Genomic DNA, 27942 nt, shown 5'->3' with positions numbered 1-27942 from the left:
GAAAAACCTCTCTTTCTGAGGCTAACCCTGAGAGAAGCCAGGCGTGTAGATGAAGTTTTTCTAGATTTTGATAAAGAACCTTGCCCTTGATTTGAGACAGAAGGTCTGGTCTCAGAGGTAGAACTAGAGGACAAGCACATGATAGGCGCAGAAGGTCTGGAAACCAAGACTGTTTCGGCCATGCTGGAGCAATAACTATGATCTTGCAATTTTCCCCTGCTATTTTCTGAAGTACTGGGGAGAGAAACCTGAAAGGAGGGAAGGCGTACCCGAACATTCCTTTCCAAGATAGGCTGATTGCGTCTACCGCAAAAGATTTTGGATCTGGAACCGGAGACACAAATGTTAGAAGTTTGTGATTGAGACTGGTCGCAAACAGATCTATCTGAGGTGACCCCCAATGAAGAGTCACAGCTTTGAAAACTACTTGAAGTAGTTCCCACTCCGTGTTTACTGGAGCAAGGGATCTGGATAGAGTGTCGGCTAGAATATTGAGGTGCCCCGCAATATGTCTCACCACTAGATGAACCTGGAGTTGAAAACACAGAAGGAGAATGTCTCTGGCTATCTGATAAAGAGAAGGTGAATGAGTTCCTCCCTGATTCTTGAGATAAGCTACAACTGTTGTGTTGTCCGTGGCCAGAATGACAGACTGATTCTTTAGAGACATTTGGAAATGATTCAGTGCAAACAGAACTGCTTTCATTTCCAATACATTGATATGCTCTTCCAAAAGATCTGGATTCCAGACTCCCGAGATTGTAAGCCCCTCCAGATATGCTCCCCAACCGAGGGTGGAGGCATCTGTGAATAATGTTAGACTGGGAACTTGAGGGGACAGACATAGGCCCCTCATCACATTTTCCCGTACTAACCACCATTGAAGGTGTGGAAATAAAGGCTGAGTGATTGGAATCAATGCTTCCCATTCTTGTGAAGCTGGAATCCATAACTTGTGCAGATAAAACTGAAGCGGACGAATGTGAAGTCGTCCCAATGGAATTACATCTGCCAGAGAGTTCAATAGACCCAGAAGTTGCAAGAATTGACGTGCTGTGACTGATTGAACCGTCAGGAATAAATGTATTTTCTGACATAGTTTTGTAAATTTTTCCTCTGGTGGGAGGACTAGGCCTACACTGGTTAGGAAATGTTCTCCCAGGAAAACAAAGTCTTGAGAAGGAATTATCTCTGACTTTTTCCAAGAGATTAGGAAGCCTAGGGACAGAAAACAATTGATGACCAAATCTGTCTGAACCCTCAATTTGATTGGGCAAAATTCCTTGAGAAGGGAATCGTCCAGGTAGGAATGAATCTGAATAGACAGGGAATGTAGGTGAGCTATAGCTGCCTGCATGATTTTGGTAAAAGCCAAAGGGGCTGTAGACAGGCCAAAAGGGAGAGCCTTGAACTGGAAAACTTTGTTGTTCCAAACGAAGCGAAGGTATTTCCTGTAAGTATGGGAAATGGGAATGTGGAAATAAGCATCTGAAAGATCCAGAGAAGTAGTCCACATTCCTGGAAGGATTGAAGCCCTGATTGATCTGTTGGTTTCCATTTTGAAATGGGGAACAATAAGAAAGTTGTTCAGAATAGATAGGTCTATGACCGGCCTCATTCCTCCAGTCTTCTTTGGAACCAGAAAAAGACGGGAATAAAATCCCGGGGACAGAGTTAAGAGCGACACCTCCTCTATTGCAGATTTTTGTAACATTGTGTCCACTTCTACTGATAGAAGTTGATACTTGACTGGGTCTTGAGTATGAGACAAACTTATTTGAACTGCAGACAGAGGAGGTGGGTTCTTGAACTGAAGTGTTAATCCCCCTCGAATTATTGACAGCACATAACAGCCTGAGGTAATTTTCTTCCACTGATTTAGGAAAAAACTTAACCTCCCCCCTACTGGTATTGATTTTTGAGGAACTTGTTGTAAATTTTCCCCTGGGGAAGCTGTCAATAACGTACGAGGGGGCAAGAACCTAGGTACTAGACCCATGTTTCTTGGGACCCTTAAAACCACCAGAAGGCTTACCTGAGCTTTTTCCGGAGTTATTGGGTTTGTTCTGCGGTTTGCCGTAGTTATTCTTCCTTTTCTTAGCAGAAGAAGGAGGACCACCTGAAGCAGAAGTACTAGTAGAACTAGATGTAGCATTAACCGACCTCTTGCCATTAGTAACTTGTACACTAACTTTGACTGGAGGAGGGTTTTTGCTGAGTTCCTCTTGAACCCGCTGTAAGGGTAAACCAAACATCTTGTCAGTAAGTGGAGATTTCAGTAAAGAATCTTTCAAAGGCTCAGCGACAGAAATGTTTTCAAGAAACTCTGCTCTTTTAGATAGGGTGCAATTAGCAATAGAACCCATTAAAAGCAACTGAGATGAACCTAGAGCTTTATCCAGTTGAAGTAAGAAGGATCGTACTTCTGCTGGAACAACCGAATCTTCGCTGTTAAGCAAATGTCCGGTTGCAGCTAGAAAATGTTCGGCTGTGCCAAGAACTTGAGAAGCACTACGAAGGAGATTCTCAGTCTTTGACCAAACAGGTTGAGTGAGACGAAGACCATCTACTGGCTTTTTTCCCAATAAAGATGACATAGATTTGTCACAACTGGGAACAAGTCTACCCAGTGAAGAATCAAAGATATCAAAATCCTTGTACTTAACCTGATCAGAAAAGGATGACATTCCAAATCCAGAGATATAGTTATTAGCAACCTTTTCACTAGCAGAATTAGCGATACCTTCATTAATAAATTGTAAAGCAAATGCCATATGGCCAGATTCAGGAAAAGAATTGTGAGAAGTCACAGTATCCTGAGAAATACCACAGGAAGCTTCAAAAGTTGAAGAAGGTTTCTTCGGCTTGGAAGGAGAGGCAAAAGGGATATGTGCTTCATCCCTCATCAAGGTATACACCTTATCCCTAAGATCCTTCAAGGATGGAGGATCCTCAGTCTCCTTGGTGGGAGGTTGTTGAGCTGACTTAGAAGAAGGCTCAGGGGCCGTCTTCGATACCTTGGGAGAAGAAGAACTTTCAACATCCTCATCAGTGAGGAAAGCCCTTTCATGACTCCCAGGGGAAACAGAAAGCTCGTCATCCTCCCTCTCATCACATTCTACAGACTTAGCTGGAGAAGGTTGATGAGAAGAAACTCTATTCTCCAGTAGAGACATACGACTGGATAGAGTACTAAATTCAGCCTTGAAAGACTCACCAAAGTCCAAAAGTAACTTCTGAAAACCATCCAAAGATGATGCATGATCAGAAACCGGAGTACCATGAGAAGAGCTAGAAGATTGAGCTCGAGAGTCAGGTACGGTGGTAGAAGGAGCTACTGCAGGAGTCAAAGATACTGCTACGGGTGGAGCAGGAGCTAAAGGTGGTGCAGTAGCTACCCCAGAAGGGGGACCATAGAAATTGTCCCTATAAGGCCAAAAACCAGGTTGGTTTGGCATAAACCCACCATAAGGGTAAGACTGTGGCCAAGGTGGCTGAGACCATGAGGGTAAAGGTTGTGTGCCCGAGTTGGGAAGCATATACCCACAATAGGATAATGGGGGTCTAGAACCTGGCAAGTTCAAGCCCATAGCTGTACCTGGGACAGAACTAATAGTACCCGCTGAATTAACAGGCCTAGATAAAGTATGAGTCACCGAAGTTGACGTAGGTACCCCCCCAAAATGCATGGCCGAACCTTGTGAAAGGGTCGGATAGGTAGCATTACCAGACACCGTTATCGAAACTCCGGTCAATGTACTGGTAGTTTGGGGGGGACTTAAAGGTAGTGACCCATCTAAGAGATAGTCCGAACCAGGAATATTTACGTACGGACTATTCAAATTAAAGTCCATAATAAAATTTACTTTAGTCAAAAAAACACAAATAATTTGTTTAGAAATTCAAACTAAACAAGGGAATAAATTTCCAATAAAATACACAATATATGAAAAGCAATTAAGCTATTCAAAAAACTTTACAAACAACTAAACACTTCTCTGTTGAATCTGTAAAAATGTGCACGTGTGACCGATGTCGCAGATGGAAATTGAATGGGAGAATATGGGCAAACAGGGGTATATGTCCGGACCAGTGAGAGTACTTTTATTTTTAGTCGGGATTTTCCATCTGACCTATGACGCAATTGGGGTTACACTCAGAATTTATGATGGTAACGTATTTATAGCTATAAAATTGTATACATGTTTTTGTAGTCACACTGAATTTATACTTTCTATCTTTTTAAATGGATATCTTAAAATTTTAATCCCCTTTTCTATAAAACAACCTTAAAAAGAAAAATGGCCATATCATGGATATCAAATATTGCAGCAATAGATAACTTTAAAATTCTTGCACTTTCCCGTAAATTTCCTATGTCATAATCCTTATGTTATTACTTCACAGTAATAACTGATTATTCAAAGACGTCGTCAACACTGATTGACCTCAGGTCAACTGGTGTAACTCATACATAAAAAACAACTTGAGATTTGTGTATTCAACTAGAAAGTTAGTAAGCATTAAAATGATAATCTCTGAACATAATATGATTTATTTATTAGTTGACATTGGGCTTTGAACTAGATTTCAGTAACTGTGAGTACTCTTAGATTGGAAATTTGTGTCTTTTGTCTTTTCATTATTTGTGTTTTTGCTAAAAACCTTTCTGATCAGTCAAGCCCTTTCCAATAGAGTTTGATCTTAATTGTTGTAACACAATTGTCCAAGGCAAAGGGGCAGGTTGAGTGCCCACAAGCATGTTACACCCCGCCACATTCTTTATGTGCCTGTTCCAATCCAAAAACCCTGTAATCCAGTGGTTGTTGTTGGTTGTTGTCTGCCATACCTGGTTTGGTTCATTGTTGTAATATAAAAAAGAACCTTGGTTTTCTATTTTGAATTATTTCACATTGTGTCATACCCGGGCTTTTTAAAGCTTCCTATATGGTTCACAAATTGCTCATTGTTGAAGGCTTTAAGGTATCCTGCAATTGTTCACATCTTTGTTCTTTGGTCTTTATGGATAGTTGTCCCATTGTTAATCCTACCACATCCCCTTAATTGTATCAAGAAGTTTGACTCACATGATAAAATGGGGCACACTCCACAACCATCACCTGGAACTTTCTCTTCTTTGCTGCTTTCTGTAAAAAAACCAATTAATTAATTTACACTTTATGGTATTTTCATTAAAAGAAATTTTTTTTTGTAGGACACTAGAAGGACTCAGCCTGTATCAACTACTTGGACAATCTTTTTTACAGAAAGGATTGCAATTACTAATACTTAACCCTCTTGTAAAATAAATCAAAAAGGGGGGGGGTTGCCATGAGTATATGTTTGCATTTTTGTTTATGCTTTTTCTATGATGAGGGCCTCAGGGAAGATAAGTTATATAGCTAACTGTGTAACCCTCTTAAAATAAAGTATTGTTGTTGTTGTTGTGTTTGTTGTTGTTGTTGATGTGTTTATTGTTGTTGTTGTTAGTACAATATACAAGTCTTAGTTGTGGATTTCCATGCATGCAGATTTGTACAATATTTAGAAACCTAGAAAAAAAAGGATTAATTTTGGAACAAAAATGATTTAATTGTAACTTTATTCATTCACATTAAATTTGTTTATTTCTTTGTTGATTTGCTTTAAATGTAAAAGTCATTAAATTAATATAGAAAAAGGTTTATCTTAGAAGCAACCCCTGTAGAACACAAAACTTAATTTGACATAATCTGATTTTTCCATTTAAAAAATTCATAAGGGGTTTCGTGGAACCCTGTATCTAGCCTGCGATTGCTGCTGTCAGTGTAAAAGTGTAATGTTGACTTAAAAAGTGAGTCCATTTATCAGTAAAATACAAAATTGAAAAAAAAATTCAAACTTTTTCTTTAGATGCTATTTCTTGGTCTTGAAGATAAGCTTCTGTCCAAGTTTCATAACAATCCATGAAGGTTTACAAATTTATCATGTCAAAAAAATGTAATCCTAGACTGTCTCTAGTAATCTGTAAAAAAACTAAGTCCATCTATCAGAAAAATACTGCAAATGAAAAAAATATATTTTCAAAAGTTTGCTTCAGACATTATCTCTTAAACATAAAAAAGCTTCTGCCAAAAATTCATAAAATTCTATGAGGCTTTGACAAAGTAATTGATGTGTATCAAACTTTAACCCCAGACTGTATCTACTTGTTAACTGTAAAAAAAACTAAGTCCATTTACCAGTAAAATACAGAAAAATAAAAATAAATATTTTCAAAATTTTGCTCTGGATACTGTATTTTGGTCATTAACAAGTTTCTGTCCAAATTTCATAAAATTTCATGATGGTTTGACAAAGTTATTGATGACTGAAAAACTTTTACCTCAGACTGAGCCTGAATGTTAACTGTAAAAAAACTAAGTCTATTTATCAGTAAAATACAGAATAAACGCTCCGCTGGGTGCAGCTTGATACGACCTCAGAGGTTGAACCCTGAACAGTTGGGGAAAGTATGGACACAACATTCAAGCTTGATACAGCTCTGAATTTGGATTGTGATTAAATATTTGACACAGCATAGGTTTCTGACACAGAATGAATGTGGTCTAAGAACTTAAAAAATTTTAATTTACCTTATGGTCCAATATCCAAAATCTAAATATAAGATTCAGCATATCAAAGAACCCCAAGAATTCAATTTTTGTTAAAATCAAACTAAGTTTAATTTTGGACCCTTTGGACCTTAATGTAGACCTATTTGAAAACGGGACCAAAAATTAAGAATCTAAATACACGGTTAAATTCAGCATATCAAACAACCCCAATATTTCAATTTTTGATGAAATCAAACCATATCATTATTATTTGATTTTATATATAAATCAAAAATTACCAACTTAAAATGAAAAATTTTAAAGAAAACAAAACTAGAGGCTCTCAAGAGCCTGTGTCGCTCACCTGTATTTACTGATGATTTGGAAATCATGTAAAATAAGGTTAAAATCATAATTAATAGTATTAGATATTAGATATTATAATGATATCTAAGATAACAAAAAACTGCAAAATTTTTGTAAAATTACTAACTCAGGGGCAGCAACCCAACAACGAGTTGTCGGATTCGTCTGAAAATTTCAGGGCAGATAAATCTAAATCTGATGAACATTTTTGCAACCTGTCAGATTTGCTCTAAATGCTTTAGTTTCAGAGATATGAACCAAAAACTGCATTTTACCCCCATGTTCTATTTTTAACCAAGTCGGCCATGATGGTTGGAAGGCGGGGTCATCGGACAAATTTTTTAAACTAGATACCCTAATAATGATTATGGCCAAGTATGGTTAAATTTGTCTCAGTAGTTTCAGAGAAGAAGATTTTTGTAAAAGATTACAAAAATTTACAAAAAATTGTTAAAAATTTACTATTAAGGGCAATAACTCCTAAAGGGGTCCACTGACAATTTTGGTCATGACAACTTATTTGTAGATCTTACTTTGCTGAACATTATTGCTGTTTACAGTTTATCTCTATCTATAATAATATTCAAGAAAATAACCAAAAACTGCAAAATTTCATTAAAATTACCAATTCAGGGACAGCAACCCAACAACAGGTTGTCAGATTTGTCTGAAAATTTCAGGGCAGATAGATCTTGACCTGATAATCAGTTTTAATCTATGTCAGATTTACTCTAAATGCTTTGGTTTCAGAGATATAAGCCAAAATCTACATTTTACCCTTATGTTCTATTTTTAGCCATGGCGGCCATCTTGGTTGGTTTGCGGGGTCATCGGACACATTTTTTAAACTAGACACCCTAATGATGATTGTAGCAAAGTTTGGTTAAATTTGGTTTCAGAGGAGAAGATTTTTGTAAAAAGCTAACGACGACGGACGACGACGACGGACGACGGACACCAAGGGATGAGAAAAACTCACTTGGCCCTTCGGGCCAGGTGAGCTAAAAGGAAAAAAAGGAAAAAAAAATCCCCCCCCCCCCCCCCCCAATTTTTTGAACCCCCTTATGATTCATCACCCCCAAACTCAATCCCAGCCTTCCCTTTATGATATGGTACCTTGCGGTACAATTTCAGAGAGATCCATACACTTGAACACAAGTTATTGTCTGGAAACTGTAAAAATGCTTGTTTTTTTGGCCCCTTTTTGGCCCCAAATTCCAAAACGTTTAGGGCAATTACCCCCAAACTCAATCCCAGCTTTCCCTTTGTGATATGGAACCTTGTAGTACAATTTCATAAAGTTCCATACACTTACACACAAGTTATTGTCCTGAAACTAGAAAAATGCTTGTTTTTTTGCCCCTTTTTGGCCCCTAATTCCTAATATTTTAAAGCAATTACCCCCAAAATCAATCCCAGCCTTCCCTTTGTGGTATGGTACCTTGCAGTACAATTTCAGAGATCCATACACTTGAACACAAGTTATTGTCTGGAAACTAGAAAAATGCTTATTTTTAGCCCCTTTTTGGCCCCTTATTCCTAAACATTTTAGGCAATTACCCCCAAACTCAATTCCAGCTTTCCCTTTGTGATATGGAACCTTGTAGTACAATTTCAGAAAGATCCATACACTCACACACAAGTTATTGTCATGAAACTAGAAAAATGCTTGTTTTTGCCCCTTTTTTGGCCCTAATTCCTAAAATTTTGAGGCAATTACCCCCAAAATCAATCCCAGCATTCCCTTTGTGATATGGAACCTTGTGGTACAATGTCAGAGAGATCCATACACTAACACACAAGTTATTGTCTGGAAGTTACAATAAAATGCTTCGCTGGGGCGCAGCTTGATACGACCGCAGAGGTCGAACCCTGAACAGTTGGGGCAAGTATGGACACAACATTCAAGCTTGATACAGCTCTGAATTTGGATTGTTATTAAATATTTGACACAGCATAGGTTTCTGACACAGAAAGAATGTGGTCTAAGAACTTGAATTTTTTTAATTTACCTATTATGGTCCAATGTCCAAAATCAAAATACATGGTTGGATTCAGCATATTAAAGAACCCCATATATTCAATTTTTGTTAAAATCAAACAAAGTTTAATTTTGGACCCCAACTTGGACAAACTTGAAAACTGGGCCCATAATAAAAAATCTAAACACATGTTTAGATTCAGCAAATCAAAGAACCCCAAGAATTCAATTTTTGCTAAAATCAAACTAAGTTTAATTTTGGACCCTTTGGACCTTAATGTAGACCAATTTAAAAAACGGGACTTAAAATTAAAAATCTAAATACACGGTTAGATTTGGAATATCAAAGAACCCCAATAATTCAATTTTTGATGAAATCAAACAAAGTTTAATTTTGGACCCTTTTGACCTCAATATGAACCAATTTGATAGCGGGGCCCACAAATAAAAAATCTAAATACATGGTAAGATTCAGCATATCAAAGAACCCCATATATTCAATTTTTGTTGAAATCAAAAAAAGTTTAATTTTGGACCCCAACTTGGACCAACTTGAAAACTGGGCCCATAATCAAAAATCTAAACACATGTTTAGATTCAGCATATCAAAGAACCCCAAGAATTCAATTTTTGTTAAAATCAAACTAAGTTTAATTTTGGACCCTTTGGACCTCAATGAAGACCAATTTAAAAAACGGGACCCAAATTAAAAATCTAAAAACACGGTTAGATTTGGCATATCAAAGAACCCCAATAATTCAATTTTTGATGAAATCAAACAAAGTTTAATTTTGGACCTCAATTTGGACCAACTTTAAAACTGGGCCCATAATCATAAATCTAAATACATGTTTAGATTCAGCATATCAAAGAACCCCATATATTCAATTTTTGTTGAAATCAAACAAAGTTTAAATACTGGACCCTTTCTTGGACCAACTTGAAAACTGGGCCCATAATCAAAAATCTAAACATATGTTTAGATTCAGCATATCAAAGAACCCCAAGAATTCAATTTTTGTTAAAATCAAACTAAGTTTAATTTTGGACCCTTTGGACCTTAATGTAGACCAATTTAAAAAACAGGACCCAAAATTAAAAATCTAAATACACGGTTAGATTTGGAATATCAAAGAACCCCAATAATTCAATTTTAGATGAAATCAAACAAAGTTTAATTTTGGACCCTTTTGACCTCAATATGAACCAATTTGATAACGGGGTCCACAAATAAAAAATCTAAATACATGGTTAGATTCAGCATATCAAAGAACCCAATATATTCAATTTTTGTTGAAATCAAACAAAGTTTAATTTTGGACCCCAATTTGGACCAAATTGAAAACTGGGCCAAAAATCAAAAAATCTAAATACATGTTTAGATTCAGCATATCAAAGAACCTCATGTATTCAATTTTTGCTACAATCAAACAAAGTTTAATTTTGGACCCTTTGGACCTTAATGTAGACCAATTTGAAAACTGGACCCAAAATTAAAAATCTAAATACACTGTTAGATTCGGCATAACAAATAAATAAATGTGATCAAAGATTTTACAAATCTAATGCGCCATACTGTGCAATTAAAGATTACTTCTTGAAATTTTTCAATATTTGAAATTTGAAAAAAAAATAATATTTGAGGAATAATTCTTTTTAATTTCTGAAATCTGAAATGAGAAAAAATTGCCCCCCAACAATTTCTTTTTATCCCCCCCCCCCTTTTTTTCCCTTAAAAAATTCTTTCCTTCAAGATATGGTCATAATCTCAATTCAAATTTCCAATGGAGTTGGCAACCATAATTACCCATTTAAATTTACCATAGTGCTAACTTAATCTATTTTATAATAGAATTCAAAATATAGTGTCAAATCATTCATCTGGATTTTTTTGTAAAAAAAAAAGATGCAACATTTGCAGATATTTTTACTGGTCTTCCTTTATAAATATGCATTTCTTTAAACATAATTTAAAAGCAGTGTAAGGGAAGTAACCAAAATGTTGTATTTGGATTACCTCCCTTACACTGTTTTAAATTATCTGTATTGTTCATTAACCATTACTTTATACATAATTTAAAAGCAGTGTAAGGGAGATAATTTCAATGATGTATTTGATTTATCTCCCTTACACTGCTTTAAATTGTGTTTTGTACTAATATATTTGTCCATTAACCAGGACAACCTTGTTTTTCCCCCTTTTTTGCCCCTAATTCCTAAACGGTTTGAGCCATAACCCCCCAAAGCAAATCCTAACCATCCCTTTGTGGTATGGAAACTTGTAGTATAATTTCAGAGAGATCCATACACCGTTCCACAGTTATTGCCTGGAAACTAGAAAATGCTTATTTTTGGCCCCTAATTCCTTAACTGTTGGTACCTTAACCCCCAAAATCAATCCCAACCTTCCTTTTGTGGTATTTAACCTTATGGTCAAATTTCAAAAAGATCCATTCACTTAAACTAAAGTTAGAGTGCGAAAACCAATGTGTCTTCGGACGACGACGCCGGACGACGACGACGCTGGACGACAACGACGACGACGACACCAACTTCATACCAATATACGACCACAAAATTTTTTGCGGTCGTATAAAAATGCTTATTTTTGGCCCCTTTTTGGCCCCTAATTCCTTAACTGTTGGTACCATAACCCCCAAAATCAATCCCAACCTTCCTTTTGTGGTATTGAACCTTATGGCAAAATTTCATAGAGATCAATTCACTTAAACTTAAGTTATTGTGCGAAAACCAATGTGTCTTCGGACGACGACGACGACGATTCCAACGTCATACCAATATATGACGGCAAAATTTTTTTGCAGTCGTATAAAAATGAAAATAAATATTTTCAAAATTTTGCTCGGGATACTGTATTTTGGTCATAAACAAGTTTCTGTCCAAATTTCATAAGATTCAATGAAGATTTGATTAAGTTATTGATGTCTAAAAAAACTTTAACTACAGACCTAACCTAAATGTTGACACCGCTGACGGAATCTAGGATCACTATGTCTCGCTTTCACGACATAAATGTCGCAGGCTCGACATAGATTACCCACCATGCATGTTCACTTTAACGGAAGTGATTTATTTCCTCCTAGAAAGTCATCAAGTTTTGAGCAACAACAACAAAAAAATGTGACAACAAAACCTTATCATAAGCTTTTTAAACATCCATAACCAAATTTTTATTTTTTACTTTTTTCTATCTCTGACGTTAAAATGTAAAAAAAAGTTACCAAATTTCAGAGAATTTTATTTTGTTAAGGAATGACTGTAGTATTTTTTCTGTCTATGAAGAAATAACATCAAAAATGTGGTGCACACTGAATAACCCGCGCAGCGGGTTATTCAAAAGTGTGCACCACATTTTTTTAGGTTATTTCGAATAGACAGAAAAAATATTACAGTCATTCCTTATAATTTAATTCTAAATTCCATTTTTAAGGAGTAAATTTTGAAAAAAACATTGGTGACGTCACGGTCACATGACAAAATTATGTCTATGAGCTGATAGACAAAACACTTTCAGCCAATCAGAAGACATGTTACATCCAAAATTAAATTATTACAATATGGATATAAAATTTCCTTTTATCTATATCTGAGAAAATATGTTAAATTAATTCAGAAGGATTTCAACAAATGCATACATAATGTTACATATATATATATATCCATGTTTGAGTTTTCTTTCCAATTACCTTGAGAAATGCCTCTACAGTTTTTGATTTTCCCGCTGTTAATATTACTTCATTGGAGTGTATATGTTCTAAGGCTTGTCCAGCTATATTATCCGCACTGAAATAAAAACATCTTTAAAATTCTTTATCAATGTCACCTCCAACAACACAATTTTAGAAGTGAAATGTTTTTTTTATATCATTTCAAGTACTATGTTTGACAATTCCTTATATCTCTTTTCATGTGTTATATAATATTCATTTTATGTTTAAAAACATAGACATAAATAAACTTTAGTGTAATTGTTTTATTGCACTAAAAAGGTCTTAATTTATTTCAAATAATTATATAATTATTGTAAAACAATAAAATAATAATTGATATAGAGAAAAATAGTAAACAAACCTATTTTCTAATTCAGTCTTTAATTCATTAACAGCCTCTATCACAGTTGCCTGAAATTAAATAGAATATACTGAATCAACCATGCTTATTATTATTAATACTGAAAAAACTCATTCTTATTACCAAAAAAATAAAACAAAATGACATACTTACACATAATATCACCAAGTGAACGAAATATAATGAAATACTTATGTTTATTAATACCTGAATGAAATACCCAAACATATTATATTCACCATGTGAATAAAATAAACTGAAATACAGACAAACCTGTATTAAGCAGTCACTTTTGGGAAGTATCAAAAGACAAATAAAACGAGGTTCCGAAAAATTCCAATTCCAATTCCCTCATCGCCCCTTGCATGGATCAGGGCAAATTGTTTTAGTGTTTTCAATCAGCAGAGTCGTCGTTCTTCCGAGCAGTGATATAAAAAAATTCGTAAGGGTTCCGCGGAACCCAGTGTCTCGCCTACTTTTTCTGTTAATCGCAGGCTCAACAAAAATGAGGAAGTAAATCAATAAAAATATTCCTCTTGATACTATCTTTTGATTGTAAGAAGCTTCTGTCTAAGTTTGGTAAAAATCCAGGATAGTTTATGAATCTAATAAATGTTTAAAAACTTTAACTGCAGACTGAATGTAATGTTAACTGGAAGAAAACAAAATTTCCTTCTAGATACTAGCATTTGATCATAAACAAGCTTCTGTCCAAGTTTGGTACAAATCCAAAATAGTATAAGAAAGTTATTAAAATTTTAAAAACTTTAACCACAGAGTGAATGTGTTGTTTCCTGGCAGAAAATCTAAGTCCATTTAAAAGTAAAATACTGAAAAAATGGATTTATTTTTTTACAAAATTTCCTTCTAGATACTAGCTTTTGATCATAAACAAGCTTCTGTCCAAGTTTGGTACAAATCCAAAATAGTATAAGAAAGTTATTAAAATTTTAAAAACTTTAACCACAGAGTGAATGTGTTGTTTCCTGGCAGAAAAACTAAGTCCATTTATAAGTAAAATACGGAAAAAATGGAATTTTATTTTTACAAAATTTACTTCTGGATACTATCTTATGATCATGAACCAGCTTCTGTCCAAGCTTGGTAGAAATCCAGGATAGTTTAAGAAAGTTATTAAAATTTCAAAAACTTTAACCACAGAGTGAATATTTGTGGACGCCGCCGACGACAACGACGACGATGACGCCGCCGACGGAATGTAGGATCGCTATGTCTCGCTTTTTCGACTAAAGTCGAAGGCTCGACAAAAATGGCTGATTCCAGCACTGTAAATTTGAAGAAAACATTGGTTATATGTATATATTCATGGAGAAATAAGTTGGTGATAAGGTTTTCAATGGAAACTGAAGGGAGGGGAACATGAAGAATCACAGATTCACCTTTTGCTAGATCTCAGCTGAAAATGGTTTCCGATATTCGTTTGGACTTTGATACTGAACATATATTTTTCATCATGATTATTTTGGTAGTTAAAAATATTAAAATGACAATTGTTAAAAGTTAAATTGACAATTGTGTAAATTCGGTGACCTCTGACATGGTTAGACTGTTAAGGCAGGTTTGACTGTAGTTATTTCTATTGTGAAGTAAATCAAATATACTGAAACACCTATACTTATTAGTAAGTGAATAGATATAAATGTTCTCCCCAGTATCTTCAAATAGCACCTTGATTTTTGAAATAGCACTGTTTCCCTAAAATTATAGCACCACATTTATAATAAATCCTATCAATGATAGGTTATCATAAAATCTATTCAAATAGTACCATGGTAAAAGTTACACTTAAATATATAAGCATTTGGAGAACATTGGTATTAAAGATACTGAAATACAAATACTTATTACTAAATAAAAAAAATTCTACTGACATACTACTATTTTATATAAAATATACCGGTACTTAAATATCCAAATTTTTTATAAGGTATCAAATACTGAAATACCTATAATGATTATTGTTTGAAAAATTTATGCTGAAATACCCATACTTTTCACAATGTTTCTGGAGGGTTCCAATTTTATTCTGAAAGGAGATCACCATCTCTGTACTTTCAAGATTCCTTTGCCAAATTTTTTCAGTCGATATCGAAATATGTGACCAAAAATTAGCATTTATATTTCTGTGTCTGCCACAAGACAATTTTTTCTTCCATGACTCACTGTACATGCATCTGTCTATGTTTATGTTTTTTGTCTATGTAGAATTTGGTGTTAATGTACGACCTTTGATTTTTTTTCACAGCTTGTTTCTAAGTGATTTCAAGCTTGCCATCTAGTATGATTGCTGGTCCACCTTTGAAAACTACATCGTTAGCTCTAAATACCTATTTCTGGTGAACTGGTATTGTTGGAAGATGTCTCTCTACTCCCACCTATTTACATTTTATTTTTCAAGGATACTTATCTAACTGTTAAACAGGTGAAATATAATGAAGAAGAATTAATTTTCGTGACAAACATACCTTGAGATTTGGCACAGACTGACCATAGTCTTCTTTTTGTCCTTCTGCTGATAATAATTTCTACATGAAAAAAAAAAAATGAATGAATTATAAGAGACTTTAGTTTAGACCTAATTTTTTGTAGATATCATGAAGTTGGGTCAACTGGAGTATACTGAATCAACCATGATGTTTAGAAATACATTGTTTGGGTGTAATCAGTTTTCTTGCACTTTCATAACAGATATCTTCTACTACACATGAAGGTCTTGTAGGGTTGGTAAAACATGTATCTGGTAGAATAAATTATGTGTTAACAAAGCTTAAATAGTTTCCAAAAATTTTACTGAAATTTTTCATAAAATTTTACTTGGTCATCAATGAAAGTTATGCTGTACTCATTTATTGAAAAAAATATATAATTATATTCACTGAAAATATAAGATTTAAAACTACAAAAACATCAACTTTGTAAAAAAAGGGAAAAGATACAAAAGGAACAATAAACAATTATAAGTCGTGGAAAGACAGACAATGAAAAGCTTAAAAGACAAACAACCGTCTACAAAACACTACAAAGAAATCTATCCTTTGCACTTGTTGGTTGAGTGTGTTACACTTATGTCTGTTGTTTTGTTAACAATTTTGCATTAAGCTATATGTGTGGAACTGTATAGTATCAATATACTGTGGATTCATTTTATTTTCATGGGGACCAAAATTCTTTGATCGTGAAGTAAAAAAAAAAAAATCATGGTTACCTAGTTTGTGGTTTTGACAAATTCTGCACTCAAACCTATGGGAAATTTGTGATTTCTCTGAACACTTATAAAAGTGATTTCGCTGAACAAGTTACATTTATGATTTTGATGATCACTAATATTTGTGATTGCTATACCAATAAAATCCACAAAAACTATTACCCCATGAATATAAATGAATCTACAGTAGATCAAAATGTCTCACTGGCCATGCTGGCCAAAAATATTTAATTATCAATTTATATCAAAAATAATACTCAATAATACTCATATGACTTACATGTAGAGATTCTTGTGGATCAGCTTCTTCAGAACCCTTTAAAGCACTGTCAAAATGAAATAAAATTTCATGAACTTACAAAAAAAAATAGCCATCACCGGGGTAATATCAATAATAAACTGTTATCACAGAGATATGTCTCACCTTTTTGTAATTTTGATAATGCAAATGTTGACATTAAAATAGCAATACTTTAACATTTAAGTTATGCAAATATTCAAAGTCGATGAACCATGACTGAAGGTACATGGCTTAACAATCTCCATGGAATGAGATGTGCCAATGCTAATACAACTGCATACCAAATACCATTGACTTATTATATGTCGTTCCCTTTAAAAAAACCTAAACACAAACATTAACTTGTAAACTGTGTAAAAGTTTCAAAGTCAATGAACCATGATCAGGGGTGGGCTATATAATCTCCATGGAAACGATACTTGCAAATGATAATAAATTTGCATACCAAATATCATTGACTTAACATTAGCAGTTCATCTTAACCTGATCTAATCACAAACTAATACATGTAAACTAAGCAAAAGTTTCAAAGTCAATAGACCATGACTGAGGGGGCGGGGCCAAATATTCTCCATGGAAATGAGATGTGCTAATGCTTATACAACTGAACACCAATTAACATTGGCCTACCACTAATGGTTCCCCTTGAACTGACCTAATCACAAACTAATACATGTTAACTTAGCAAAATTTTCAAAGTCTATTGACCATGACTAAGGGGGCGGAGCCAAATAATCTCCATGGAAATGAGATATGCCAATGCTTATACAACTGCATACCAAATATCATTGACCTACCACTAGTGGTTCCCCATAAATTGACCTACCGGTAATCACAAACTAATACATGTAAACTATGAAAAGTTTCAAAGTCAATAGACCTTGACTGAGAGGGCAGGGCCAAATAATCTTCATGGTAATTAGATGTGCCAATGCTAATTCAACTGCATACCAAATATCATTGACCTACCACTAGTGGTTCACCATGAACTAGACCTAATCACAAACTAATACATTGTTGACGCAGTCGCCGTCGCCGGAAACAGCATACCTATGTCTCGCTTTTTGACTCCGTCAAGGCGAGACAAAAATGGCAATAATTCCTACTCAAAGAATGTTTACCAGAACTAAAATTTTATTACTCACTAAGAGTAGCTGTATGAGAATCTGGATATGACAAGAGTAATACTTGTGCATGTATTGCTCACCTAGTGAAAAAGTACCAGTCTGCTAATGGGGACCTTTATATGTACATACTAGTTATACTTAGCTATAGTGTTGCTAATCATTATTGCTCTTCATGTGTTTAACCTTCATGTAGCTCATATAGTTTTTAAGATAACAGACAAAACTGCAAAAAACACTAAAAGTCAACATTTTAGGAGTAACATCTCCAAAAAGGGTTGTCAGAATTTCTGATATTTTCAGAGAAGCTAGAACAGTTTTCAAGATAACTGCAAAAAACTGAAATTGGAAAAAAATGTTATTTCAGGGGCAATCACTCCAAATCTTTTTAACAGATTTTTCAGAAATTTTCAGGGTAAATAGATCATGTCTTACAGATCATTTGCAATTTACACTTTTAACCTAGCTTCTATAGTTTTCACCATAACAGCCAAAAACTATGAAAATTGAAATCAAAGTGCTGGATAGCACCTGTGGAAAGTTTGCAACGGTAGATGTGTATTATTTCAAATAGGTTGTAGATGTGTATTATTTCAAATAGGTTGTAGATGTGTATTACTTCAAATAGGTTGTAGATGTGTATTATTTCAAATAGATTGTAGATGTGTATTATTTAAATATGTATTTAATCACAGCTTTGGTGTTTTTCTCTAAACCATTGTCACATCAGCAATTATCAAAAATCACTTTTTTCATATGTTTGTCATGTAAAATTTTGATAATTTCTATATGCATAAGTGACGCCTAGGGATTAACCCTGTATGTCATTCAAATCTTCTTGAAATCATGAACAGGAATATATATGGTTTAGGGGTGGGGATCTCGACCCTTTACAAGTTCTCAATAAAATGCTCCGCTGGGTGCAGCTTGATACGACCGCAGAGGTCGAACCCTGAACAGTTGGGGCAAGTATGGACACAACATTCAAGTTTGATACAGCTCTGAATTTGGATTGTGATTAAATATTTGACACAGCATAGGTTTCTGACACAGAATGAATGTGGTTTAAGAACTTAAAATTTTTTAATTTACCTATTATGGTCCAATATCCAAAATCTAAATACATGGTTAGATTTGGCATATCAAAGAATCCAAAGAATTCAATTTTTGATGAAATCAAACAAAGTTTAATTTTGGACCCTTTTGACCTCAATGTGAACCAATTTGATAACGGGGCCCAAAAATCAAAAAACATGGTTAGATTCAGCATATCAAAGAACCCCATATATTCAATTTTTGTTGAAATCAAACAAAGTTTAATTTTGGACCCCAACTTGGACCAACTTGAAAACTGGGCCCATAATCAAAAATCTAAACACATGTTTAGATTCAGCATATCAAAGAACCCCAAGAATTCAAATTTTGTTAAAATCAAACTAAGTTTAATTTTGGACCCTCTGGACCTTAATGTAGACCAATTTAAAAAACGGGACCCAAAATTAAAAATCTAAATACACGGTTAGATTTGGCATATCAAAGGACCCCATATATTCAATTTTTGTTGAAATCAAACAAAGTTTAATTTTGGACCCCAATTTAGACCAACTTGAAAACTGGGCCCAAAATCAAAAATCTAAATACATGTTTAGATTCAGCATATCAAAGAACCCCATATATTCAATTTTTGTTAAAATCAAACTAAGTTTAAATTTGGACCCTTTGGACCTTAATGTAGACCAATTTGAAAACTGGACCCAAAATTAAAAATCTAAATACACGGTTAGATTTGGCATATCAAAGAACCCCAATAATTCAATTTTTGATGAAATCAAACAAAGTTTAATTTTGGACCCTTTTGACCTCAATATGAACCAATTTGATAGCGGGGTCCACAAATAAAAAAATCTAAATACATGGTTAGATTCAGCATATCAAAGAACCCCATATATTCAATTTTTGTTGAAATCAAACAAAGTTTAATTTTGGCCACCAATTTAGACCAACTTGAAAACTGGGCCCAAAATCAAAAATCTAAATACATGTTTAGATTCAGCATATCAAAGAACCCCATATATTCAATTTTTGTTAAAATCAAACTAAGTTTAATTTTGGACCCTTTGGACCTTAATGTAGACCAATTTGAAAACTGGACCCAAAATTAAAAATCTAAATACACGGTCAGATTTGGCATAACAAATAAATAAATGTGGTCAAAGATTTTACAAATCTAATGTGCTATACTGTGCAATTTAAGATAACTTCTTGAAATTTTTCAATATTTGAAATTTGAAAAAAAGTAATATTTGAAGAATAATTCTTTTTAATTTCTGAAATCTGAAATGAGAAAAAATTTACCCCCCACAATTTCTTTTTACCCCTCCCCAACCCCCCATTCCCCCCAAAAAATTCTTTCCCTCAAGATATGGTCATAATCTCAATTCAAATTTCCAATGGAATTTGCAACCATAATTACCCATTTAAATTTACCATAGTGCTAACTTAATCTATTTTATAATAGAATTTAAAATATGGTGTCAAATCTTTCATATGGATTTTTTTGTAAAAAAAAAAGATGCAACATTTGCAGATATTTTTACTGGTCTTCCTTTATAAATATGCATTTCTTTAAACATAATTTAAAAGCAGTGTAAGGGAAGTAATCAAAACGTTGTATGTGGATTACCTCCCTAACACTGTTTTAAATTGTCTTAATTGTTCATTAACCATTACTTTATACATAATTTAAAAGCAGTGTAAGGGAGGTAATATAAATGATGTATTTGATTTATCTCCCTTACACTGCTTTAAATTATGTTTTGTACTAAAGTATTTGTCCATATAAAAATGCTAGTTTTTTGCCCCTTTTTTGGCCACTAATTCCTAAAATTTTGAGGCAATTACCTCCAAAATCAATCCCAGCATTCCCTTTGTGATATGGAACCTTGTGGTACAATGTCAGAGAGATCCATACACTAACACACAAGTTATGTCTGGAAGTTACAAAAATGCTTATTTTTGGCCCCTTTTTGGCCCCTAATTCCTTAACTGTTGGTACCATAACCCCCAAAATCAATCCCAACCTTCCTTTTGTGGTATTGAACCTTATGGTAAAATTTCATAGAGATCCATTGACTTTAACTAAAGTTAGAGTGCGAAAACCAATGTGTCTTTGGACGACGATGACGGACAACGACGACGCCAACGTCTTACCAATATACGATCTCATAATTTTTTGCAGTCTTATAAAAAGGGGGGGGGGTTGATTCTCAGGGGACTCTTTATTTCATTTGATTTGTTTTATTGTCCCATACAAGAATATATATGGTTTAGGGGTGGGGATCTCAACCGTTTACAAGTTCTCAAACAGGATTGGATGGGGTGACCCCCAGGGACTCCCCCTATATTTCATTTGATTTGTTTTATTGTCCCATTCAAGAATATACATGGTTTAGGGGTTGGGGGTGACTGTTTACAAGATAAAAGCCCATTCTCAAATTGAAGGGGGGTGGGGTGACCCCAGGGACTCAACCTATATTTTATTTGATTTGTTTTATTGTCCTGTGATCATTACTGAAGACCGTGTGTGTCTATCACTTACTGTTCTCAAGTTATAGTCATTTGAAAATTAAAAAAAATGAAATCCCAAAGGGTTCTTTAGGAAATCCTTCCCTTCTGTAGGCCCCTCAAAATACCCATCAATAGACCCCAAGAAGAAAAATAATAAGAACTGAGCAAAAACAATAAGTCTCCAAACTTTGTTTGGGAGAATTAATAACAAATAGTATATACTAATTTTGTTATAGTCCGATTTTGTAATAGGCCAAGTTGTTATAGTCTGAGTCTGTTATGGGCCGAGATGAGATACTAGGTTACTTTCGATACACTGGGGCTTTTACGTCTTTAATAAACATTTGTAACAATCGTAGTAAAAATAGCGTCGAAAAATGTTCATTCATGAAATATTTTAAACACGGTATTTATTTTCTCTTCAACCGGAGGGCGGGAGGAAACCCCTGAAACCGGGATTATTGTACTCCCGTCAGGAGGTACACATATATGGATCTCACGCATGTCTGGGGAATACCGATAAAAGCATAACGTAGAAACCGTGTCTCGTGTAGATGTGTATTGATTTTAATTTCCGCGCAGCGCAGATCCGCGAAGTAGTGTTTGTGATAGCCATTTTCAAAATGAACATTCAGTCCATTTTAATTCAAGCTGTAAGCTAATCAATATAGAAGTAACTCAAAATTTCAAAAGCATCTTCCTAGAATTAGTATTCAAACAATAGTACTACATTATCTAGGAGTAGAACACTTGCGATAGTCTGTCCAACTTCCGGTTTGAGGCCAATGCCTTAGGAAAGTATATTGCTAAACTTTCAAAAAAATTAATACTTTCAACTTCGAAACAGTGAGGTTGACAGATTTTTCTAAAAATTTCAGAGTAGAAAGAGCTTGTTGTGCTGACCATTTTTACCCTTGTAAGTTTTTCTATAATTGCTACATATATATACAGTTTAAAGATATTAGCCAAAAACTGCACTTTGATCATTATGTTCTATTTCTAGCCACAGTGGCCATGTTAGTTGATCACCATATAAGAAAATTTGTAAGGGTTCATCGGAACCCAGTGTCTCGCCTACTTTTGCTGTTAATCGCAGGCTCAACAAAAATGAGGAAAAAAATTAATAAAAATATTCCTCTCTATACTATCTTTTGATTTTGTAAGTAGCTTCTGTCCAAGTTTGGTAAAAATCCAGGATAGTTTATGTATCTAATAAATGTTTTAAAAACTTAAACTGCAGACTGTATGTAATGTTAACTGGAAGAAAAACTAAGTCCATTTATAAGTAAAATACGGAAAAAATGGAACAAAATTTTAACAAAATTTCCTTCTCAATACTAGCTTTTAATCATAAACAAGCTTCTGTCCAAGTTTGGTACAAATCCAGGATAGTTTAAGAAAGTTGTTAAAATCTTAAAAACTTTAACCACAGAGTGAATGTAATGTTAACTGGCAGAAAAACTAAGTCCATTTATAAGTAAAATACGGAAAAAATGGATTTTTTTTTTACAAAATTTACTTCTGGATACTATCTTATGATCATAAACAAGCTTCTTTCCAAGTTTGGTAGAAATCCAGGATAGTTTAAGAAAGTTATTAAAATTTCAAAAACTTTAACCACAGAGTGAATATTTGTGGACGCTGCCGCCAACGCCACTGACGGAATGTAGGATCGCTATGTCTCGTTTTTTCGACAAAGTCGAAGGCTTGACAAAAATCAAAAACTTAATAGTAGACATCCTATAGATGAAGCAGACACACTTTAGTTCCAATCCATTTGAGAAGTTCCAAGGGAGAAGATTTTTAATGAAAAGTTTATGAACAACGTAGCTCATATGGCCCTTCGAACAAGGTGAGCTAAAAAAAAAGAAAGACATTCCACCACATTAAACATAAAAGTTCTGCAATGTCATTGTACAATACTAGCAAACCACTCACAAATAGCAAACTATTATCACAGCAAATAAACTATGGTACATGAATATCACAACAGGGTTATTGTCTGAATATTGTCCCTAGTAGATTTTTATATTGGAAGAGCCTGCGAGTGCAATACATATTCTACGAGGGATAATTTTCAGCCATATTCATGCAAAAACCCATTATTGTATAGCATAGCTTAATAAACTGCTTCGCTGAGTGCAGCTGGATACGCCCGCAGAGGTCCAACCCTGAATAGTTGGGGCAAAAATGGACACAATATTCAAGCTTGATACAGGTCTGAATTTGGATTGTAATTAAATATTTGACATATTATAGATTTCTGAATAAATGTAGTCAAAGAACTTGAAATTGGTTATATAGATTTCTTGCTGTTGTGCAATACACTGTGTACTCTGTTGTCAGACTATAAACAAATAAAGTTCAATTTCTTCTCAATGTCATATTTGAAATTTATGAAAATCAATAGGGAGATTACATCAATAGCTATAAATAATTCACCAAAGTTTCATGAGAACTGCTGAAAGCATTTTTGAGTTATTGTCCAAAAACTGGAAAATCCCCCTTTTTTTAATGAATAAAACCCCAAAACTCAGAAATGTAAAATCTAACATTTATAAAATTCTAAAGGAAGCTTACATCAACAGATATAAACAATTCACCAAAGTTTCATGAGAACTGCTGAAAGCATTTTTTAGTTATTGTCCGTAAACTGGAAAATTCCCCTTTTTTTATGAATGAAACCCTGTAACTCGGAAACTTAAATCTAAAATTTATAAAAATCCAAAAGAGAGCTCATGGCAATAGATATAAACAATTCACCAAAATTTCTTGCAAGTTGGTGAAAGCATTCTTGAGTTATTGTCGGAAAACTGGAAAATCCCCCCTTTTTTAATGAATAAAACCCCAAAACTCGGAAACGGTAAATCTGAAATTTATAAACAAGAGGCTCTCAAGAGCCTGATAATAACCAAAATCTGCAAAATTTCCTTAAAATTACCAATTAAGTGGCAGCAATCCAACAATGGGTTGTTAGATTCATCTGAAAATTTCAGGGCTGACAGAGCTTGGCCTAACAAACATTTTTACCTCTCATCAGATTAGCTCTAAATGCTTTGGTTTTTGAGATATCAGCCAAAAATTGCATTTTACCCCTACGTTCTATTTTTAGCCATGGCTGTCATGTTTTTTTACGAAACAGAAAATAAAACACAAACTTTATTCTAGGTACCTTAGAATCATTCAGCTTAAGTTTGGTTGGAATTGGTTCAGCAGTTTCAGAGAAGAAGATTTTTTAAAGTTAGAAAACATGATATACAAATTGTGTAAAATTGTCCTTAAAGGGCAATAACTCCTTAAGGAGTCAATTGACAATTTTGATCTTATTTGTAGATCTTACCTTGCTGAACATTTTTGCTGTTCACAGTTTATCTTTATCATTAATAATATTCAAGATAATAACCAATAAAATGCTTCGCTGGGCGCAGCTTGATACGACCGCAGAGGTCGAACCCTGAACAGTTGGGGCAAGTATGGACACAACATTCAAGCTTGATACAGCTCTGAATTTGGATTGTGATTAAATATTTGACACAGCATAGGTTTCTGACACAGAAAGAATGTGGTCTAAGAACTTCATTTTTTTTAATTTACCTATTATGGTCCAATGTCCAAAATCAAAATACATGGTTAGATTCAGCATATCAAAGAACCCCATATATTCAATTTTTGTTGAAATCAAACAAGGTTTAATTTTGGACCCCAACTTGGACAAACTTGAAAACTGGTCCCATAATCAAAAATCTAAACACATGTTTAGATTCAGCATATCAAAGTACCCTAAGAATTCAATTTTTGTTAAAATCAAACTAAGTTTAATTTTGGACCCTTTGGACCTTAATGTAGACAAATTTAAAAAACGGGACCCAAAATTAAAAATCTAAAAACACAGTTAGATTTGGCATATCAAAGAACCCCAATAATTCAATTTTTGATGAAATCAAACAAAGTTTAATTTTGGACCCTTTTGACCTCAATATGAACCAATTTGATAGCGGGCCCACAAATAAAAAATCTAAATACATGGTAAGATTCAGCATATCAAAGAACCCCATATATTCAATTTTTGTTGAAATCAAACAAAGTTTAATTTTGGACCCCAATTTGGACCAACTTGAAAACTGGGCCAAAAATCTAAAATCTAAATACATGTTTAGATTCAGCATATCAAAGAACCCCATATATTCAATTTTTGTTGAAATCAAACAAAGTTTAATTTTGGACCCCAACTTGGACCAACTTGAAAACTGGTCCCATAATCAAAAATCTAAACACATGTTTAGATTCAGCATATCAAAGAACCCCAAAAATTCAATTTTTGTTAAAATCAAACTAAGTTTAATTTTGGACCCTTTGGACCTTAATGTAGACCAATTTAAAAAACAGGACCCAAAATTAAAAATCTAAATACACGGTTAGATTTGGCATATCAAAGAACCCCAATAATTCAATTTTTGATGAAATCAAACAAAGTTTAATTTTGGACCCTTTTGACCTCAATATGAACCAATTTGATAGTGGGTCCACAAATAAAAAATCTAAATACATGGTAAGATTCAGCATATCAAAGAACCCCATATATTCAATTTTTGTTGAAATCAAACAAAGTTTAATTTTGGACCCCAATTTGGACCAACTTGAAAACTGGGCCAAAAATCTAAAATCTAAATACATGTTTAGATTCAGCATATCAAAGAACCCCATATATTCAATTTTTGTTGAAATCAAACAAAGTTTAATTTTGGACCCCAACTTGGACCAACTTGAAAACTGGGCCCATAATCAAAAATCTAAACACATGTTTAGATTCAGCATATCAAAGAACCTTAAGAATTCAATTTTTGTTAAAATCAAACTAAGTTTAATTTTGGACCCTTTGGACCTTAATGTAGACAAATTTAAAAAACGGGACCCAAAATTAAAAATCTAAATACACGGTTAGATTCGGCATATCAAAGAACCCCAATAATTCAATTTTTGATGAAATCAAACAAAGTTTAATTTTGGACCCTTTGGACCTCAATGTGGACCAATTTAAAAACGGGGCCCAAAATCCAAAAACTTAATACACGGTTAGATTCAGCATATTAAAGAACCCCAAGAATTCAAGAATAAAACCCCATTAAAATTGATCAAGAAATAAGCAATTTATACGAAGTATCTTCTTTTGCACAATACTGTGCAATTGAATATTTCTTGCTATTGCGCAATACTGTACAATTGACAATTTCTTGCTATTGCGCAATATTGTGCTATTGGATATTTCTTGCTATTGCGCAATACTGTTAAATTGAAGATTTCTTGCTATTGCGCAATACTGTGCAATTGAAGATTTCTTGCTATTGTGCAATACTGTGCAATTGAAAATTTCTTGCTATTGCACAATACTTATTATATAATAATTTACACATCCTGTTTGGTGTGTATCTCCTACCATATCATTATTATTTGCTTTTAAATATAAATCAGAAATAACCAACTTAAAATGGAAAATTTTAAAAGAAAAAAAAAAGGAAAAAAAGAAAAATAAAAAAAAATAAAATCCCCCCCCCCCCCAAATTTTTTGAACCCCCTTATGATTCATCACCCCCAAACTCAATCCCAGCCTTCCCTTTGTGGTATGATACCTTGCAGTACAATTTCAGAGAGATCCATACACTTGAACACAAGTTATTGTCTGGAAACTAGAAAAATGCTTATTTTTGGCCCCTTTTTGGCCCCCAATTCCTAAACGTTTCTGGCAATTACCCCCAAACTCAATTCCAGCTTTCCCTTTGTGATATGGAACCTTGTAGTACAATTTCAGAAATATCCAAACACTTACACACAAGTTATTGTCATGAAACTAGAAAAATGCTTGTTTTTTGCCCCTTTTTTGGCCCCTAATTCCTAAAATTTTGAGGCAATTACCCCCAAAATCAATTACAGCCTTCCCTTTGTGATATGGAACCTTGTGGTACAATGTCAGAGAGATCCATACACTTACACACAAGTTATTGTCTGAAAGTTACAAAAATGCTTATTTTTGGCCCCTTTTTGGCCCCTAATTCCTTAACTGTTGGTACCATAACCCCCAAAATCAATCCCAACCTTCCTTTTGTGGTATTGAACCTTATGGTGAAATTTCATGGAGATCCATTCACTTAAACTAAAGTTAGAGTGCGAAAACCAATGTGTCTTCGGACGACGCCGGACGACGCCGGACGACGACGACGACGACGACGACAACGACGACGACGACGACGACGACGACGACGCCAACGTCATACCAATATACGACCAAAAAATTTTTAATTTTTGCGGTCGTATAAAAACTGCAAAATTTCCTTAAAATTACCAATTTAGTGGCAGCAACCCAACAATGGGTTATCAGATTGAACTGAAAATTTCAGGGCTGATAGAACTTCACCTCATGAACACTTTAACCCCATGTCAGATTTGCTCTAAATGCTTTGGTTTTTGAGATATAAGCCAAAAACTGCATTTTACCCCTATGTTCTATTTTTAGCCATGGCGGCCATGTTTTTAGAAACAGTAAATAAAACACAAACTTTATTCTAGATACCCTAAGCATCATACAGCTTAAGTTTGGTTGGAATTGGTTCAGTAGTTTCAGAGGAGAAGATGTTTGAAATAGTTAACATCAGACGGACGACGACCGACAACGACAGACGACGGACGCCAAGTGATGGCAAAAGCTCACAGTTCTT

The 27942-nt window shown here is 34.1% G+C and overlaps 1 protein-coding gene and 1 long non-coding RNA gene across 2 annotated transcripts in view; both read right to left on the bottom strand.

Annotated features, from left to right (window-relative positions):
• Positions 1–27942, bottom strand: part of LOC127727337 (translation initiation factor eIF-2B subunit beta-like) — a 65082-nt gene that overhangs the window by 31433 nt on the left and 5707 nt on the right. Inside the window, exons 4-8 of the mRNA XM_052234760.1 lie at positions 16521–16566; positions 15501–15560; positions 13015–13064; positions 12630–12726; positions 5088–5147 (exon numbers count right to left, since the gene is read on the bottom strand). Coding sequence (XP_052090720.1) covers positions 5088–5147; positions 12630–12726; positions 13015–13064; positions 15501–15560; positions 16521–16566 — 313 coding nt within the window. The remainder of the gene's footprint in view (positions 1–5087; positions 5148–12629; positions 12727–13014; positions 13065–15500; positions 15561–16520; positions 16567–27942) is intronic.
• Positions 18730–27929, bottom strand: LOC127727594 (uncharacterized). Its single transcript, XR_007993856.1, has 2 exons — positions 25069–27929; positions 18730–19128 (listed from the first exon to the last, which is right to left on the bottom strand). It is a non-coding gene; the product is annotated as an uncharacterized LOC127727594 (long non-coding RNA).

This window comes from Mytilus californianus, unplaced genomic scaffold, assembly GCF_021869535.1.
Source record: "Mytilus californianus isolate M0D057914Y unplaced genomic scaffold, xbMytCali1.0.p SCAF_1, whole genome shotgun sequence".
Taxonomy (NCBI): Eukaryota; Metazoa; Mollusca; class Bivalvia; order Mytilida; family Mytilidae; genus Mytilus; species Mytilus californianus.
Note: the sequence above shows the minus strand (reverse complement) of the source record. Positions and strands in the feature narration are given on the sequence as shown.